Here is a 19,936-nt window from a genome sequence, read left to right as displayed (position 1 = left end):
TCTCACTTTATCATCACAGCAACTTTAGGAGGGAGGCATTGTTATTATTCCCATTTCATAGTTAAGGAAACTGAAGCAGACAGAGATTCCCAAGGTCGCACAGCTAAGTAATTTCCAATGCCATATTTGAATTCACATCTTCCTAATTTCAGGTCTGGAACTCTAACTACTCTATCTCCTAACTGCCTATGAGAACATCTGGTCCAACTCCTTCACTTTACAGATGAAGAAACTGAGGCATGAAACTTCATGATGACACAGCCAGGATGGGTCTTGAACTCAATTTTTTTGACTCTAAAGGTCAATGTTTTGTCCTCCATGTCATGCCTTAAAAAAAACCTCTGTAACATTTCCATAAGTTTTTGTGTTGTCTTTGCACAGGAGCCACATTAATCTGCTCCATATCATTCCAATTTTAGTATGTGTGCTACTCGAGTGAGCATCATATGTTCTAAATTTAAGCTAAACATAGTAGTTATAGTTTAAAGTTAAAGAGAAGTTAAGTGATTTGCCTAAGATCTCCCAGATAGGGTGGAGAAAGTTGTAGAAAAGGGATACACCCCTAATTCATCTGACAGTAATTGTGTCACTATCTCTGTCATGCCATGGTACCTCTAGATCCTGGGCAGCTAGATGGTCCAGGGGATAGAACTCTGGGTTCTGAAATTAGGAGGACTCATCTTGATGAGTTTAAATCTGGCCTCATATACTTACTAGCCATGTGATCTTGGGCAAGTCACTTGCCTTGTGTGCCTCAGTTTCCTCATCTGTAAAATAGATTGGAGAAGGAAATGGCAAACCAGTTCAGTATCGTTGTCAGGAAAACTCCAGAAGGGATCATGAAGAGTTGGACATGACTGGAAAATAACAACCTCTCAATTCAAATTTTCTTTTCACCCTATATTCCAACCACCTCACTATTATAATCACACTATTTTTTTACTCATACCCCTCACTCAGGGTTTCCCTGGAATTTAGTTTATGTGCATAACTTCACAGAAAAAAGTGAAAGGGCTTTGTAATTATCTTGTAGGCACTTAGATCAACAAACAATTGAATAATGAAAAGGTTTGATTTTACCCAGAAAAATAATAATTCATAAAAAAGAAAAAAAATTTTCACTAGAGCTCACAAACCTCAAAACATCTCTGCTTCCTTCTCAAATGAGTCCCCCATTCCTCCAGAGTGCTAGATAGTGCTCCAGATTTATAATAGCATCCTGGGGGGGAAGTCTGTCGTCAAAAATAGAACATATAAGGTTGCGAGAGAATTGAGCCCTTTCTGCCAGGCTTGCAGGATCCACAAAATGGTAAAGCTATCAGTGAAGGCCAAAAAGTCCAAGTTGGGCCAGCCTCTTGACATGGTCTCTGCCCCTTGCTGCTCCTCAGGACTGGACTTTTTGATTTGTCCAGGAAATTAACACTGTCCAGGGACTCCTCTTTAGTGGCAAGAAAGGGAGTTCATTAAAATTAAAATGTAATCTTTTCCTTTCAATTAATAGAGAACAAAGATAAATGAAACATTTGGCATTGTCTGGAAACACCTATGGGTCCATTTGATTTGGTTGAGGGATCCTCTACCTCATCATCCCTTGTTCACTGAATCATTGATGCTGGCTCTCATTCCTGTTGTATCAGCCATGACCCAGAAAAGTCTATCTGCTACTCTTTTTGCGATGATGTGGTTCTGTAAAACATCTCATTCTCTGAAGTGGGGTTAAAAGGGCTAAATAACATCATAACCTTGGTTTTAGGAAATTGGAGTCTCTGTTTCCATCTAGCATGTTTCCTCTGTATATCTCAGCTCTGATCTCTTCATCTGGCTTTCTCTGCTCTGCCTTTGAGGAGCTAAGGTCAAGGATGTGAATGGAAAGCTTTATTGCTCTAGAGATGGAGAGAGCCACAGAGGAAATCGAGTCCAATACTTTCATTTTTCAGAAAAGGAAACTGAGGCCCGATGAATTTTAATGACTTACCTAAGTCCACACAGTTAGCAAACATCAGAGGAAAGAATTCATGCCTCCAATCATTTGGTTGGTGGGTGGTGTCATCTTTGCTGTGAAGGACTATTAGTAGGAGAATTTCAGCCTAGGTCTTCTGTCTCCATAATCAATGAATGACCTTTTTGTTGTATGTTATTGTCTCCTTTTTTTTTTTAGGTTTTTTTTTGCAAGGCAAATGGGGCTAAGTGGCTTGCCCAAGGCCACACAGCTAGGTAATCATTAAGTGTCTGAGGCCGGATTTGAACCCAGGTACTCCTGACTCCAGGGCCGGTGCTTTATCCACTGCACCACCTAGCCGCCCCTGTTATTGTCTCCTTGATCAGATATATGATTTTTCCATGAAGCGAGCAATCAATAATCCTTCATTCAGTAGAATGAAACCTCCTTGAGGGGAGATATTATTTTCCTTTTGTGTTTGTCCTCCCACAATCTAGTATTATTAATAGAAGGCACTTAATATTAATAGTTAACATGAAGGTTTTTAAAGCATTATCCATAGCTCACTTAATCAAATGCTTGTTGCATTTTCTTTAATAGGGAGAAAGGGAGTATCCAGAGCTAGGCCAGTTCATAGCTTAGCAAACAGTTAAAGAATGATTCAAGGGGTGGCTAGGTGGTGTAGTGGATAAAGCACCGGCCCTGGAGTCAGGAGTACCTGGGTTCAAATCCGGCCTCAGACATTTAATGATTACCTAGCTGTGTGGCCTTGGACAAGCCACTTAACCCCACTGCCTTGCAAAAATCTAAAAAAAAAAAGAATGATTCAGGAGGGTCATGCCAGGATCCTTCTTAGCATGCCCCAACACTGTCATTTTCTAATAAAAGATCCAGGAAGGGGAATAGAAGAATTTGGATAAAGAAAATTGATTAAGCAAATCTATGCATTTACTTATGATTCTGCTTCATAAGGCACGGTGCAGATTTTGTAAGCATTTAATACTTTATAACAACTTTGTATCATAGATAATGTAGGAATTATTTACTAGATTTTGTAGAAAAAGGAGCTGGAAGCCTGGGTGATTTAAATCTGTGCTTTAAGTTACAAGAGGTAGTTATACCTGAAGCCAAGACTCAGACCTCCTTCCTCTATCTCTGTCTAAACTATCATTGGACCCCTGGGGTCAGGAACATCTGGGTTCAAATCTGGTCCCAGACATTTACCTTGGGGAGGTCACAATCTCTCTCTGCCTCAGTTTCCAAATCTACTTTACAGGGTAAGGATCAAATGAGATAGCTGCAGACACTGTATTTAGCTTATTATAGGCATTGATAGTCTCTTTCCTCTCCTTGGAAGGAGCATTAGGTTCCAATTCCACCTCTGTAATGACTAATTTTGTGATGCCCAGCAAGTCACTTAGACTCCCTTGGCCTCAGTTTCACCACCTGGAAAATGTGAGAGTCGTAGATTTTATGACCCTGTGATCTTTAAAAAAGACACATTCTCTAAGTCTCAGTTTCCTTACCAGAAAATAAGGAAGTTTGGACTGATTGCATTGCTCTGGGTTCTGATGTTCTGTGATTGGTTCTTCAAAACTTTGGAGACATCTTGCCTCAGGAAAGAAGAGTTAGTTCACTACTGTGAGCTGTGGTTAGAGCTCTGTTTATCAAATTAATCTTTTGTTTGGATGATTTGGTCTCTTCTGTCCTCATCAGTCATCAGTGTCAAGAGTTAAATAAAAAAAAATATGTTTGACTTGCAGAGTTGTGAAGTTCAGCTCTGCTCAATAAATATCTTTCACACACTGACACTAGCAATCAAAACACAAGCTATCACTTAATTTAACAAATAATTACCCTTCTGTAACAGAGGGATAAACAGAATTCCATCTTGTGAATTGCTAATTGTTCACTGTTTAGAGCTTTAGTAATAAAGATATGGATGACTGCAAACTTCTCATTGGGCAGTTGAGTAAAATGAGCCTTGGGATGATGTGATTTGATTTACTTAAGTTTTGGGAAATGGTGCAGATGGCAAGAATTTTGCTAAAAGAAGGCAGGGGGAAATTTTCATAAAATCCATAGTGTCTTATCTACCTAAGCCAGTAGATTCATTTTGCTTGCTAAGTCAACTATTTTAATGTATGCCATTTCTTCCTTCTAGTCAAGGGAAAGATGAGAGAGATCGTCATTTAGGAAGGAATATTTAAGAAACAGAGAAGGATCAGCATGACAGAAATGAGGGAAAGTGGTAACAAAAGTCTTTCCTTAATAGTTTTGGCTTGCACCATTTGATCTAATGGGAAGGATGCTAGAATAGGAAGGAGTCAGGAGACCCAGTTCTAGTCTTTTCTCTGTCATTTGTGGTGTGTCCAAGGACAAGTCTTCATCTCTCTGAAATTACTCATTGATGACATAAAAATAACTTGGAGGAGAGTAGATCATAGAGAGGTGACCTCAGAGCCACGAAGACTTAAGTTCAACCCAGTTTCAAATTTTTGCATCTGTTAGTTATAAGAGGGTTGTATGGGGGTATGGTTATTGGAAGTAGCATTCCAGTAAAAAAAAATTCTATTTATAACATTTTTTAAAAACAAGAAATACTTATAACTAGTTATCTTCCCATCCTTGGAGCCACTTTTGAATTGTATTCCTGATTATTCTTCAATCTCATTATTTTCCTTTCAGAGTTTTCTGTTCTTTCCACTACACTGAAATGTCAAGGTTTTTTTTTTTTTTATTGGCATGTTCCTTTTATCTTTACCTTACCTGTGCCTTTTTCAGTTTAGTGGCAAGAAAGGGAGTCCAAAGTTTTAATCTTTTCCTTTCAATTAATAGAGAACAAAGATAAACAAAAATAAAGATTTTTTTTTGCCCTTCTTTCTCCTCTAATGTATTCCCCGACCCCCTACTTTCTACCTACTAAATTTGTTGGTTTGCTTCTGGTGTTCTAGACTCCAATAGAAGGTGCTATCCTATCGTGCTCTATTAGTATTTTCCCTCTTCAGGGTCCCCTAGGCTAGAACCACTAGAGAAAGTCTGATGTAGAGGTTAGAAGATCTGTCTTGCATTCAGGGCAAAAGAAACAAACCAGAATTCAAATTTTGCCTCTGATATATGTAACTGTGGTACCTACCCAGTAGGTTCTGGTACTTTTCTAAAATGATGTTACCAGCAACTTGACTTGCCAGTCTGTATCAGTAGAGGGAGTTTCCACACAGGGAGATCCTTGAACTGCTAAAATCACTGGTTCAGTCCCCACCCAATAAAAATCCCAGTATTCTTTCACTCCTTTACAAAGTCTTGCCCACTCTGATTGTGTTTGACTGTTTTTGCCTTTCACTTTCCCTGCCACTGAACCAAAAGATCCACATTCCTACCATCTATGTGATATTTCAAAATTGACTTTGTTTGTTTTACTTTAAGGATCAGGATACAGGGTACTGGCAATGAGAACTTTTCTCAGTTTTGAAATAAAAAATTTGCTCACACAAATTGTCTTGTTTTCAAAGTAATATTTTATTAGATCAAATCAAACAAACAAAAAAAAACCATGTTCCATCCTTTTTTTTTTTTTGTCCAGAAACCAGGCTTCCCCATTTTTCCAGCACTAATTTCTTTGGAAGTTATATACCACCATTAAAACAAAAAAAAAAGCAAGTGATGCTCACTTTGGGGCATCTGCCATCATTCCAGTTAATGTTTAAGACTGAACATTTGGTCAGCAAAGTCCATATTATCTCCAGATTTCTTGGACTTGAGGAGAACTTCTTTCCTTTCCTGGCCTTCAAACAACCACTGAGTGAATTCCTTAAAGACTCATTAAAATCAGAACCTCGAAAACCAAAGCTTGCATTTTGAAGTCTCTTGTGAGTATTTGCATTTCAAGAGCATCCTGGCCTGAGGTATCTTCCTATCTCCAAAGGCACAGGTCAGGTGGTTGAATCAAACCTAATTCTCAAGTCCTAACTATGTGTGGTGAGCTGTCCTTGGCAAAGGCTGAAATTTTCTCTTTCCCCTGTCCCCCCAACCCTTTTCTCCTTGCTTTCGGAAAGGTGCTCCAGTCTATTGCCCCCCTCCCCTTCCTCACCCTTCTGCTGCTGCTAATCATAGAATAATGTTGGAATTGAATTGGCAGGTGACTGGACAGGGCCCTGGGCACATGGCAATCTTGCCCACTGAATCTCATTAGAGAGGATACAGAAACATCCCCTTTGGAGCCAAGATGGAATTAAAATGTAAACACTGGCAGGGAAGCTCATTCATCAGGCAAATTCAGGGAGGTGGGGAAGAGAGCCATCTTTTTTTTTTTCTTGGAAGTCCTAGTGAAGGCCTTGCTCTGCAATAAGCTAGCAGTTCAATGAACAAAGACCAGAATTAATAAAAAAAAAAAAATCCTAATCTGGCCAAAGGAACCAAAGAGGATGTGAAATCGAGTTGAGCTGATGGATGATGGTCTCTGGAGGCAGAATGATTGGGTCTGCCTCTTCAAAATATGATGTGGCTTCTATTAGTTGGTAATGATTTAATTCAGCAAGCATTAATTAAGCACCACCCATGCAGATGCCGGGGAACACAAAGTGAAATATATTAGAAAGGAATTCCTGTCTGCAAGGAGTTTATAGTCTCTGGGTGGGGGGGTGGGGTAGGGAAATGGATATTGCTTGCACCCAGATAAGCAAATTCTGATTAATTGGAGGAGGAAGAGAATACTAAGTTTTATTTTTATTTTTATTTTTTTTTAGTGGAGGAAATGTTTTACATAGAAGGTGGCTCTCTAGATGCTTTGAAAGAAGTGAGGGGTTGGTGAGAAAAGAGTGAATTCCAGGCAAGGGACCATGGTGAGAGGGATTGGGGACAGCCTGGGTAAATTGAAATAAAATGCTGGGTTATCACTAAGCACTCAGCTCAGGCACTGAATTAAATATTGCTTTCCAAGGCAATATGTGTAAATATAGATAGCCTTTTAAAAAAACAAAACCAAACCCTGCCCACCCACCTCAATCAGAGTCACCAACAATCTCTACTAACCAAAATGCTGAACACTCAGGAGCAACTAGTGAAATACCTTTGAAGCCCTCCTCCTCCTCCTCTTCCCTTCTCTTTCTCCTGTTCTTCCTTCCTTTCCTCCTTTCTTTCTCCTTTCCCCACTTCCATCTCTAATTAGGAGTCTCAAATCCCCAGTCAGAGTGCAAAGCCGGGGGGGAAAAGCAGACAGAAAGGGCACATTGGCAGGCATGGATGTATCAGTGTCACCCTTGGAGATGTTAGATTATTGACCCAACCCTCCCCCCAAACTCATTAATAAAAATTGCTGCTGTCAGAAATTAAATTCAGTTGTATAATACGGAGAGATGATCATAAATTCTCATTTCTTCAGGCACCTGGGGGATACATGTGACAAGATTTCGATTCTCTTCAATTTATGCTTTTAATACATTTCTCAGTATCTCCCCACCTCTTCTGCCTAATTAGCTGGGTTTGCATTCCTGGGCACTCCTCTACCAGTCTTACTGGTCATTGTAGGCACAAAGTTCATGCCAGTGAATTCAGCTGGGGTTGACCAGGGCTGGGTTCAAGCTTGAGTCCATAGCCTCCTAATCCAAGGTCCCCCTCATAAATGTTTTCTTTGCTTGGAGTCTTCGGAGAGGCTTTTGGGTCCTGCTCCAACCCTGCTGAGGGGCTGAAGGGCAAAGGGGCTTGCTCTTGGAAGTTCAGGGCCAGTTCATCATGACTCACAATGCAGTCTGTGTCATCCTCCTTCAGATGATCCTGGGGGGGGGGGGGGTGTTGAAAAGGTAAAAAAGGTTCATGATGAAGGCAAAATATATCCCAACCCACTCCCTCCACAATGTTTCCTCCCCCAGTGTTCAGGGAAACTCTAGGGGAGTTTTCCTTCCCTATAGAACAGAATTCTTGCTTTGAGATCGACAAACTTTCCTCCTTTGGGAAGGATTCCCATTTCTCTCTCCTTGAGTAATGATTACCATTATGAGTAATAGTTTATGGCATTAGCACCCTCATTTAAATGGATGCTTGTCAAAGATTCAGTCTGAACTCTAAAAAAGGCTGGGAATCACTATAGAGGAAAATGGAATGTATTTAACTTAACTAGAACAGTATGGGGAAATGGTGAGTTCTCCCAGATGTAAGTTCCTTTGGAAGAAGGAATGAGGTTAAAAATTCCCCTGCAATGGGTTCTGGAAAGGTCAAATGACATGACCTTGAGGCTAAATTCCCAGCCATCTGATTAACTTCTAATTGTACTAATTGGTTCTTGGCAATTTCATCCACTCCTTTGAACTAAAAATTTCCAAATGAAGCAATTTATGAGGAAATGATTTTTTTGGTTCACATATTGTCCAAGTTAATTTTATGCCTTAAAAGTTAGTATAATTATTACTGGTAGTATTACAAAAACATGAAAGCTCAAACTTAGTCATCCCTCATAACTTAAAAAGAGTCTAGAAATGCTATTCTATCCATTCCACTTAAAAACCAGTCCCCTTTTGCTCCCCCTAAATTATGGAGCCACAGACCCCCTCCCATCAATCTTGGTCTCACTGGTTATTCATCAAGTCTGTCAGGTGTTACCATCTACTCACCCCATATGCTTTTGGACTCGTCAGTAATTTGGAAATTGGATTACACCATTCTGGTAATGTGGTAGTGAGCGGTGGGCCAGAATGAGTCAAAATTGGTTTCAGATATCTACCCAATCTGTTAAGGAATATTTTTCAAAGTAATGTAATGGAATTTCACTAGTTTAATTTTCAATAAAAAATGAAAACAAACACACAAATCCAAAACCCTTGCATTCAAGTCAAATTAACAAGCATTTCTTAATCACCTACTGAATGCCAGACACTGCCCTAAGATGCAGACCCAGTAGCTCACTCATTCTACCATTATAAAGCTCATATTCACTCACTCTGAAATTAAAAAACATTGAGCTCAAACCTTCTTTCTTTGATATTCTTCCTTGCCTTGTTAGGAGCATTCCATAAGCATGAGAAAAAAGTTAATAACTTTGGGTACTATATGCAAAGATAAATCGAAAAGCATCTTACTAAAGAGGATTTATGCTTTATGATGTCAAAAGACCAGATTCTGCAATCTAGCTCTACAATTTACTGTCTGTGGACTTGCTGAGTTCTTTGACGTTTCAGGTCCCTCATCTGTAGAATGGGGAGAATGATGCTTGCATTAGGTTTTTGTGTGCAAAGTACTTCTTAAGAATTGCAAGATAATTTTTTGTTGCATATTTAAAAGGAATAGCAAGTTGCTCATAGTAGATTTGAGGTTTCATGTGCCATCATCTTTTTTATTATACTGTTATGGAAATGCTTGCGTTATTCCATAAATTAAAAAATAAATGAAAGAATTATACTATCTGCTTGAAAGAGCTACTTTAAACAATAACATAATCATTTTTTTAAGGTTTTTGCAAGGCAAATGGGGTTAAGTGACTTGCCCAAGGCCACACAGCTAGGTAATTATTAAGTGTCTGAGACCGGATTTGAACCCAGGTACTCCTGACTCCAGGGCCAGTGCTTTATCCACTGTGCCACCTAGCCCCCCCCATAATCATGTTTTCTTAAAACTATACACAAGCTTTTACTCTATATAGTCTTTTTATAAAGAAGGAGAAATAATTCATGAAATATTGAATAATTTCCTAGCTGGGGAGTGAACAGAAGGTGTTTCTCGAAAATACTTTGTTTTCACTATTCAATACATTCACTTTATACTTCATATAGCTCATACCTCAAAGTATCTCTATCTAAAATTATGCAAATAACTTGGTACCAGACTTATCTTATTGTCTAACATCTGTCTGTCCTGTCTTTACATTCCAGAGTGCTCTATCAAGTTCAAAGAAAAATCTGCTCATTGAGAGACGTTAAGTTTTGTTCTAATCTATCAATAATAATCCACCTGAGACTCACTGTGGCTGACATCTGCTTTGCTGAGAGCAAAGCGGTGAAAGTATTTCACAATTAGAAAAACATGGAAAGACTTGCATGAAGAGGGAGGGAAGACAATTCAGAACTAAAAATGTAAGCAAAAAAATAAATTAAATTAAAAAGAAACTAGGTTCAAGCTAAAATTCTGATCAGATCCTTCAAAAATATTTTACTCATTTTTAAGAGAAAGAGAATCTAGAATATTAGGGTTAGAGGGGATTTAAGGAATCAGCCAATCTAGCTCCCTCATTTTATAAGTAAACTAAATCCCAGAGAAGGGACTTTACTTGTATAAGGTCTTGGAATTAGTGAAAAAGTCAGAATGAAAGTGCAGGTCTCTTCATTTAGTGTTCTTTCTACTATATCACATTGCCTCAATAAATAATGTGCAAAAAAATCTTTATATCCCCAAGTCCTAGAAGAGTATCTTATACAGAGTAGGTACTTATAAAATATTTGCTGATTTGAATGAAAATTAGGACCTACTCAGAGGACACAGAGGGACAATGAGAAAGATTTAAAATTCTCTGGGTTTCCATTACTACCTGGCAAGTTTATCTACAGAGCTGAAAATCCTTAATGAATTTCCATTAATTTTCATTATATGATGTGATTAGTTTCAATTTATGAATGAAGGTATTTAGACCAAGAGATGTAATGATCGAAAATAATCTAGAGGTTCCATTAGGTCTCTGTGCCATTTGTCCCTAACTTCATCATCAAAGATAATTTTGGGATCTGATTGTACAAGATGGCACACCAGGGGTTACATAAAGCACCAACTTTCTACCACTTAGCATTACAATATCATCTATTTTAGACCTGGAAGGGATTTCAGGGGTTTAATAGTCCAAGACCCTCATTTTATAGACAATGAAAATGGAGGCTCAGAGATATAGGGGTTAGCTTAAGGGTCATAGAGGTGGTTTGGAAAATGGCTAAGAATCAAACCCAGGTCAATTGGTAGTTCTCTAGCTTGCCATCTAAGATAGACATACATCAAGAAAGATGAAAGAAAATGTACTATCAACTAAATGAAGTTGTATTCATAATCTACATTGGTGGAAGGAGTAATGAACATATTGATATGGAATGCAATGGGATGGGGTAGGTTAAGTGCATGATTGGAGGGAGGTCAAGGAGACCAGTCATGAGAGTTTCATTCAAATGGAAGGAACTGATTTTTCTCTGAGTAAACTTTTCTGTAAATTTTTTCAGAACTGGAGTTTTGAGAGCTATTTAAATGAGAGGAAAAAAATGGTATTCAAGGCTAAGTGTGAAGGGAAAGGAGGAATTGCTTAGGTCTATGACAAAGTTTCAGATTCTGGAAAGCAGTGAGTGATGAAAGTGGATAAGAGCACCATTGAAAAATCACAGGGAGGGGAAAGAGTGATTGAAAGAGTTTTTGGTCAAGAGTTCTTTGTATGTTTGGTGATTGCCTGACGCCCAAATGAACAAACTACTGTTGATTGCTAACAACTGAGATGCTTATTATCAAAAAGTGGGGCAACTAGGTGGTTCAGTAGATAAGAGTGCTGGGTCTGAAATCAGGACGAGTCATCTTACTGAATTCAAATCTGACCTCAGACACTTACTGGCTGTGTCACCTTGGGAAAGTTTAACTCTGTCTGCCTCAATTTCTTCACCTGTAAAATGAATTGGAGGAGAAAGGGCACACCATTCCAGTATCTCTGCCAAGAGATCCCCAGAGTCAGATAAGACTGAAAATGACTTGAACAACAAAAGCAAAAAGCAACTGTGGAGCAGATGAGTTACTTTACAAGTTGTGTTCCCTATAAGGGACTATAGAGAGAACTTCCTCTAGTAACATCTTCTCTGTATCCTATAGTCTTAGAACATTGAGAGGTTCATGAACTTGTCCAAAGATCAGCTGAAACTTGAATCCAGGATTTCCCATGGCATTAGATTTTTATCATGGCATTTTTCATGATATTGTTTCTTGTTTGTTTGTTTGTTTGAGGGGTGATGATAGGGAGAGGGCAAGAAGGCCATTTTCCTACTTGAGATCCAGGAAGTATAAAATCAGAGTGTCCTGAACTGTCTTCCTGCCTTAGGCAAAAACCTTATTCTTTGGGCTCTACATGTAAGTTGATTTTGTTTTAGGAGGAGAGAGGCTTGGGGAATGCCTTTTTATAATTTAGGAGAATGAAGAGTTTCTAGATAAGAGTGGGGAAATAATCCAAGAAGAAAGCTAAGGGAAAAAGTATGTTCTGGGGAAACTGAGGAAAACCAAAACCAGGATAGAGACTTGGTGAGTCAAAGAATGTCATTAAAAAAAGCAATTAACTCAGAGCTGTGGGAGCTATGTGACTGATTCTGATAAAGGGTGAGCATAATTCTTGAAGAAATAGAAGTGTCTATAGAAAAATGAAGAGATTTTTCAGGTAGAGGAAACTTACTTTTGGTCCTAGGAGGATGGATCAATGGCTGACTGTTCTCTGAATAGAAGCACTGATGAGAGCTGTGGTGACATAGATTACTGTCAAAGACACAGTCTTCTTGCTGAAGAGTTTGTGTAGACTTACCAAGAATGCTGATTCAGGAAGAAAAGCTCTCTGGTGATTTTGAAGTCTTGGATGATAAGAAAGACTGAAGAGCACAAGTGATTTTTTTTCATCTTTTTTTTGTTGCTATTAAAGATTGCACCTTTGGAAGAGAAAGAAGGACCTAAGAGCACAAATGATTTTTTCCATCTTTTTTTTTCTGCTAGTTAAAGATTGCACCTTTGGAAGCAAAAGGAAGATATGGGAAGTACACATCTGCACAGATGGCACTGATGAATTTTTGGTTTTTTTGGACTGGAGTAAGATATTAGAAAGAGGGACTCCTGGTAAGGGAAGGAGTTCACCTCATGAGGCCTGGGAAGGATTTATTTGGCAGGAAGCTTGTTGAACAAATCCTGAGAAGCTAAAATTGAAGTTTGAAAAGAAATAAAAAATGCCCAGATAAATCTGTAAAAATGGATACTATATGGAGGATGACAACAACTAATACATAAAGTAATAGTGGTTTATATTTTTAGTACCTTACAAAGTGTTTCCACATCTCATGGGGTGCTCACAACAATAATATGAAATACATTTTACTTCCTACTTTATAGAGAAGTAAACTGGCATGGATAGAGATGAAATGATTTGCCTGCAGTTACACAGCCATGCAGCAGAGTATATTAAAGACTGATTTGAATCAAGAAGATGGAGAAAGAAGGGATAAATACATTGCTTGAGTCAAATGGTATAATATTATAATTGGAAAGAAAATAGAACTACTCAAGTCCTGTTTACTTCAGCTTTCCCTTAATGGAGTAGGATTTTCAGATTGAAAAGGGCTGGAATGACTACAGCTAAGAGGGAATTGAAACCTAGAAAAGATGAGGAGAGAATAAGAGCACTCCCAGTTAATGTAAATGAGTTCAGATTTATGCTCTCATATGAATTACATCCTACAGGGCTTAAAGAACTTGTAGACTGGTGTGTCAAACCATTTTTTGGAAATCTTTGAGAAATCATGAAAAATAGGAGAGATTCCAGAAGGTAGGCAAAGCTTAAATCTTATATTAATTTCAGGAAAGGCAAAAAAAAAAAGATTCTCCCAAACATGGGGAAGTTTAGAAGTTGATATCTAGGGGTGGCTAGGTGGCACAGTGGATAGAGCACTGGCCCTGGAGTCAGAAGGACCTGAGTTCAAATCCGACCTCAGACACTTAATAATGACCTAGCTGTGTGGCCTTGGGCAAGCCACTTTAACCCCATTTGCCTTGCAAAAAAAAAGTTGATATCTAGCAAAATTATAGAATGTATTGCTAGATTATTTGTGAGTATTTAAGAGAAACCAGCATGAACCAGAAACAAGTCAGGCCAAACTGACTTTTTTTCCTTTTTTGGAAAAGGTTGCTAGACTAGTGGATTAGGAGGATGGGATAGCTGAGGAGTTCAGCCAGTCACTTTACAGTCTTTTGTCCTATCTTTGTGTAGATCAGATGGAAAAATGTGAGGCTGGGCATGACAATGGTTAGACTGCCGGATAATTTATGAAAGGACCAGGCTCAAAGAATATTGGTTAATGGATGACCAGAGATACACCCCATGGGCACTTTTCCCTAGTACTATCTGCTCATTCTCTCATGAATCTTGAAGGGATGATCCAGGAGGTAGAATAGTATACCCTTTTTCTTCTCATTGCCTCAATACTCAATTATCCCTAGAAATCTACTCGAGTCTCACCATCTTTAAACAAATAAACAGCTGAAAAAAGAGGGTGGCTCTAGGTTGCTCAGTGGATAGAGTACGGAGTCAGGAGGATCCAAGTTCAAATTCGGCCTCAGATAATAATAATTAATAATAATAATAATAATAATTACCTAGCTGTGTGATCTTGGGCAAATCACTTAACTCCACTGCCTTGCAAAAACTAAAAAAACATTTACTCAAGCGTTTATCTTCCATCTCAGTTCCTTTTCAAAACTAGTCTCCTAGAAAGAAGCAGTCCTTTTTATTTCCTCACCACTCACTCACTTCTCAATCTCTTGCAGTCCCACCACTCTATTGAATCTACTTGCTAAAAGTCACCAACAATTTCTTAGCTTTTAAATCTTAGGATCTTGCTCAGGATTCTTTCTATTTGACTTCTCTGCAAATTTTCAACACTTTTGAACTTCCTGGTCATGCTTTCTTACTTTCCATCAATTTTTTTTTTTACTGTCCTTCTAGTTGTCTGATACATCATCTCCCACCCTTGAAGTTTGAGTGTCTTCCAAGGATCTGTCCAGGCACCTCTTCTTTCTCTGTTGGGTTCAGTTATTAAGCATAAAAGCAATTAGGTGGTTTAATGGATGGAAAACTGAATTTGAGATCTGGAAGACTTTAGCTCAAATCTCACTTATACTTCTTAGTTGTGTTACCCTGAGAAAGTCATTTAACTAAATTCAGTCTCAGTTTCCGCAACTGTAAAATAGGTATAATAATACCACCTATCTATGATTATTGTCAGGTTCAAGTGAGATAACGTACATAAACCATTTTGCATACCTTAAAGTATTATATAAATGCTAACTATTATGTGATCACTGACTCCAAATCCATTTCTTATCTCTCTTGAACTCTAGTCTTGCATCACCATCTGTTTACCAGACACCTTTCATATTTTGTCCCTAGGGATGTTTGTGCTTTAGAATTGTCTGTTTGACAGCTATGTAGAGGATAGATATTGTAGAAGTGAGATCAATAAAACTTCTGGGTTAAAATATGAAAACCTCACTGTGACATTTCAAATTCTTTCTCATGTGTCTCTAACCTACATTTCAGATTAACTTCTCTTTCCACCATTCTCTGTTCCAGTCCAACTGTCCTACTTGCTCTTTGCCATGTAAGATACTCTACCTTATTTCTTCTTTGCCTTTGAAAAAGCAGTCCTCACTTCTGGAGTATACTCCCTCTCAACTTCTGCCTTTGAAGAATCACAAGATTCCTTCAAAGCACAACTCATGATGTCATTTCTAATCTTGAAAATTATTGGTTCTTCTTTCTTACTATTAGTAATAGTTTTAAATGTCCTTTTTCACTCCCTTATTTGTGACTATGTTATATCCCTCCTCAAGGAATGTATGCTCCTTGGTTGCAGGAACTATTTCACCTTTGCCATTCAAGTCCCCTGCACCAAGGGCAGCTAATTATAGTAGAGTAGACAGAGCTCCAGACCTAGAGGCAGAAGACCTAAGTTCAAATTGGACTTTAGATATTTACTAGCTGTCTGAACCTAGGGGAAGTCTCTTAATCTTGTTAGCCTCATTTTCCTCATCTTTAAATTGAACTGGAGAAGGAAATGGTAAGCTCATCCTGTATCTTTCCCAAGAAGACCTAAATGAGGTGGCAAAGAGTCAGACATAACTGAAACAACTTAACAGCAACAAAATGCAATACCAAGGTACCAGGTAAATATTTTTTGAATAGAATTTGATCTGATAGTGGGCTCCTAAGGATTTCTGCCAAAATTGAAAAAAAGTCCTTTGTCCTAGAAATAGTTATACACATGCAATATGAATGTTTTTCTAATCTCAATGTTTGATTAGGGAGGGGAAATCACTGACTGGGATGCCTTCTTGTTTCTTCTTCCTCTTCCTTTATCTCTCACTTTGGGAAAGACATAGGAATAAAATTAAAGCTGATGTTGGGGTTAAAAATATCTGATTTTTTTCACAAGACTTGAAAAAAGGGTAAGTCTAACTTGGGAGATGGAAGATGGAGGCAGAAATTTTGTCCAAAGTTCAATTTCCGTGTTTCTATGAAAGACAATTGATAAAAATTCCAAATTGTACTTATATAAAAACAAGGACAGTACAACTAAGTAGAATGTCTCCCTCTGGGATAGTTTCCTATATAAGAGACTTACAGACAAAAATCCTAATCAGCTCTAGAATGGAAGCCTGAAGCAGAATCCTGTATTGTCACAATAGACCAGCAGGTGAGAATCTAAGTTCCACTTCTGCCCTTGCCATTAGTGAGATCCCAATGGGACCTTGGGTAAGTCTTCTCACTTATCTTCTTTTCTGTAAAGTGAAGGGTTTGGGAGGGGAGGAATAATCCTTTAGATCAATCTCATCTTTAATATCCCATATGTCCCTTGAAATACCCATTTGTTGAGAGTCTTCTCTCTCATCCATGTCATCATTTATTTTTCTCTTCATTTCATCTACCAAAAGAAGTTGATGGAAAATCTAGTGAGATTCATCCATTAGATCCATCCATCCCTCCATCCCTCCATCCTTCTATCCATCCATCTATTTATTCATCTATTTATCCATTCATTTATCCATCCATCTATCCATCCATCCATCCATTTATCCATTCACCCATCCATGTATTTATCCATTCATTTATCTATCCATCCATCCATCCATCCATGCATGCATCCATCCATCCATCCATTTATCCATTCATCCATCCATGTATTTATCCATTCATTTATCTACCCATCCATCATCCATCCATCCATTTTATTCATTCATCCATCCATGTATTTATCCATTCATTTATCCATCCATCCAACCATGCATCCATCCAACTATTTATCCATTCACACATGTATACATACATCCTTTCATTCATTCACTTGTTCAGGCATTCATTCAACATAAACTTGAATGTATTAAGGCAAATGTGCTAATTGACCCTCTGACCATAATTCACAGTCTGTAGGGTAGGTGGGATGATTTGTAGGAAATTCATTCATTTCCTCGACCCCAGTCCTCAGATTCAAAGTCACAGTTAACAACTCTGCTGTTGTCTCTTTGTGAAACCCCTCTCTACTGAATTCTTTGTCAGAGGAGGAGCCAGATGGGTCTCAGTCCCTAAATCCTAATCTGCAGAACCACCAATTTTTCTAGGGCAGGTTATATGAATTCACACCTTGGGCCAAATTATTCACTTAACTAACTCGTGACTTAACCCCAAACCTCAGCAACCGGCTCAGAAGAGGTGGTGAGTCAGTCACCAAAGGAGAGATGGCTTTGTCTGCTGAGAGATGAGAAAGAGCTCTTAGACCCTCCCTCTTCTCCTGAGAGGGTCCTGTGTGTGAGAGAGAGAGAGAGAGAAAGGAGGCCAGGGAGCGAGCTCCGAGGCAGCCACAACCCCGCCACCAAGGTCCGGCACCGGCGGCACCGGAGGCACCAGCAGCGGCAGCATCCTCATCCACGACCCCTGCACGAGCACCAGCGGCAGCAGCAGCGGCAGCGGCAGCGGCAGCATCCTCATCCACGACCCCTGCACGAGCACCAGCGGCAGTAGCAGCAGCAGCGGCAGCATCCTCATCTAAGACCCCTGCACGAGCACCAGCGGCAGCAGCAGCAGCAGCCACCTCCGCACCGTGGTGACGCCACTGGCGCAGCAGCAGCCGGGTGCCTCCCAGCCCCGTTATATGGATTTTGGGCCAGTGCCCCAGCAGCAGCAGAGGAGCAGCCCCAGCCCAGCCAGTTAGTCCCCTCGCTCAGCAGCGGGCCCCCGGATGGAGCTCACCCCCTTTCCTCTGCGGCAGCGGCGGCAGCCCCAAAGCTTCCAGCAGCCGCAGCCGCATGCCATGCCCTTCGGGCCCTACCCGCAGTCCCACCTGGAGGAGCAGCTCCCGCACCACCTGCCCTACGGCCCCATGGCGCTGCCCGCGCGGCCCCACCAGCACCCGTACCCGCACCAGGCGCCGCGTGCCCACCAGCAGCCGCCGGGCTACCAGCCGCCGGCCCACCCGCTGGCCTACGGGCCCTACCCCCAGGGGCCGCTGCTGGAGGAGCAGCCCCCCCACCTGCCGCTGGGCCCCTTCCACCAGCAGCAGTCCCGCCACGTGCAGCTGCCCCCCTACCCGGCGCCCGCGCTCCACCACCTGCCCTTCCCGGGCTTCCCGCAGCACGACCAGGCCCCGCAGAAGCACCCCGCGTCGGGCCGCCTGCAGTCGCCGCCCCGCCACACGTCGCCGCACCACCCGCCGCACCACCGCCACCCGCAGGACCAGTCGCAGTACCATCACCAGGAGGAGGAGGAGCACCTCCAGCAGGAACAGTACTACCACCAGAACCAGCAGTACCACCACCGGGAGCAGCAGCACCACCACCACCGCCAGCAGCAGCAGCAGTTCCGCCACCACCACCAGAAGCCCTACCATGAATAGTGGCCGCCGGGACCCCCGCGGGGCCGCAGGCGAGATGTCACAGCATGGAATTTATGTTTGTGAGCGTTAGGGACACTTGCCCTTGGCCGCTGCTCCAAAATACCACCGCCCCCTCTGTAGAAGCCGGGACTCCAGCCCCCTCTCCTAGACCTGAGAGGTTTCTGTATTCCCATGACCGACATAAAACACGGGCCAAGGCATTGCTTCCTTTGGACGGTTATTCTGTGGGTGTCCTCCGAGGAGGCGGAAAGTGGGAGATTTGCAGAGAATCACACAAAATGTTAGATGTCGCACCATCACACTGTCATTTCATAGATAAGGGGATGAGGCTTCTGCAGGTCACCCAGGGAGTTAGTGAAAGAAGGTGGGACAAGGACCTGGGTCTTCTGACTTATCCAGAGACCAGAAAATAGAGACTAGAAATCCTTTAGTTCAAAAGCCCCCCCCCCCACTCCTCTTCATCATCCCCCTCCATATCACTCTTTTTTTTGGTTTTTGCAAGACAAATGGGGTTAAGTGGCTTGCCCAAGGCCACACAGCTAGGTAATTATTAAGTGTCTGAGACCGGATTTGAACCCAGGTACTCCTGACTTCAGGGCCGGTGCTTTATCCACTGCGCCACCTAGCCACCCCCTCCTCCATATCACTCATAAGGAGAACTGAGGTTCCAAAAGATCATGACCTGTCCAAGATCACACTGGGGTTAAGTAACAAGATTTGACACTCCAACCCAGGACCAATGTGCTTTCTCTATCTAGGATGCTTCTATGTTACTCATTTCATAGTGAAATGGTGTTCAAGGTGCATCCAGTTATGGAGCCAGAGTTATCTCTTCTCTATGGCTTTGCCCACTATGGAGGACCGTTGAAGGTTTTCTGCACCTGCTTGATCATTAATTCCTTTTATGATCACTTTTATTTAAGTTACTATTTCAAAACTGCATCCTGGTGGCAAAGTGCTCTTACCACCATGGGAGAGAGAACGGCAAAGGGAAACTGGCCATATTTCTTGTGTGGTGATGGGCTTTTTCTTACTTTCTCTCACCACAATTCTTCTTAGTGAAGTCCTACCCAAGCCCTTTCACTCCCCATACAAACAAATATTTGCTAGGTGTTTAAGATGGTCTAAGACAAAATGGAAATCCCTCCATCCATCAAGGCCAACTTGCATGACATCTTTTCCAAAAAGCTTCCCCTACCCTACCAGATAGTAATCTCCTACTTTCAGAACTGGTTATTGTGTTGGTTTTATCTTCCTCTCCGGACTTTTGAGTTCCCTGAGGGCAGGGACCATGCCTCATCCTATTTATTCTTGTCTCTTCTCTGCTTCCTTGCTCATAGAATGGCTTTACCAAAAA

The 19,936-nt window shown here is 40.8% G+C and overlaps 1 protein-coding gene and 1 non-coding gene across 2 annotated transcripts in view; both read right to left on the bottom strand.

Annotated features, from left to right (window-relative positions):
• Positions 1 to 335: 335 nt before the first annotated feature.
• LOC141492395 (U6 spliceosomal RNA) lies at positions 336 to 443 on the bottom strand. The gene has a single exon (XR_012469876.1). It is a non-coding gene; the product is annotated as a U6 spliceosomal RNA (small nuclear RNA).
• A 5,028-nt stretch (positions 444 to 5,471) lies between these two features.
• Positions 5,472 to 19,936, bottom strand: part of SLC9A9 (solute carrier family 9 member A9) — a 738,251-nt gene continuing 723,786 nt past the window's right edge. Inside the window, exons 15-16 of the mRNA XM_074191139.1 lie at positions 8,545 to 8,650; positions 5,472 to 7,711 (exon numbers count right to left, since the gene is read on the bottom strand). Of these exons, the coding sequence (XP_074047240.1) occupies positions 7,475 to 7,711; positions 8,545 to 8,650 (343 nt within the window). The 3' untranslated portion in view covers positions 5,472 to 7,474. The remainder of the gene's footprint in view (positions 7,712 to 8,544; positions 8,651 to 19,936) is intronic.

Source organism: Macrotis lagotis, chromosome 6 (assembly GCF_037893015.1).
Source record: "Macrotis lagotis isolate mMagLag1 chromosome 6, bilby.v1.9.chrom.fasta, whole genome shotgun sequence".
NCBI classification, from domain to species: domain Eukaryota; kingdom Metazoa; phylum Chordata; class Mammalia; order Peramelemorphia; family Peramelidae; genus Macrotis; species Macrotis lagotis.
This window is presented reverse-complemented; position numbering and strand designations above follow the sequence as displayed.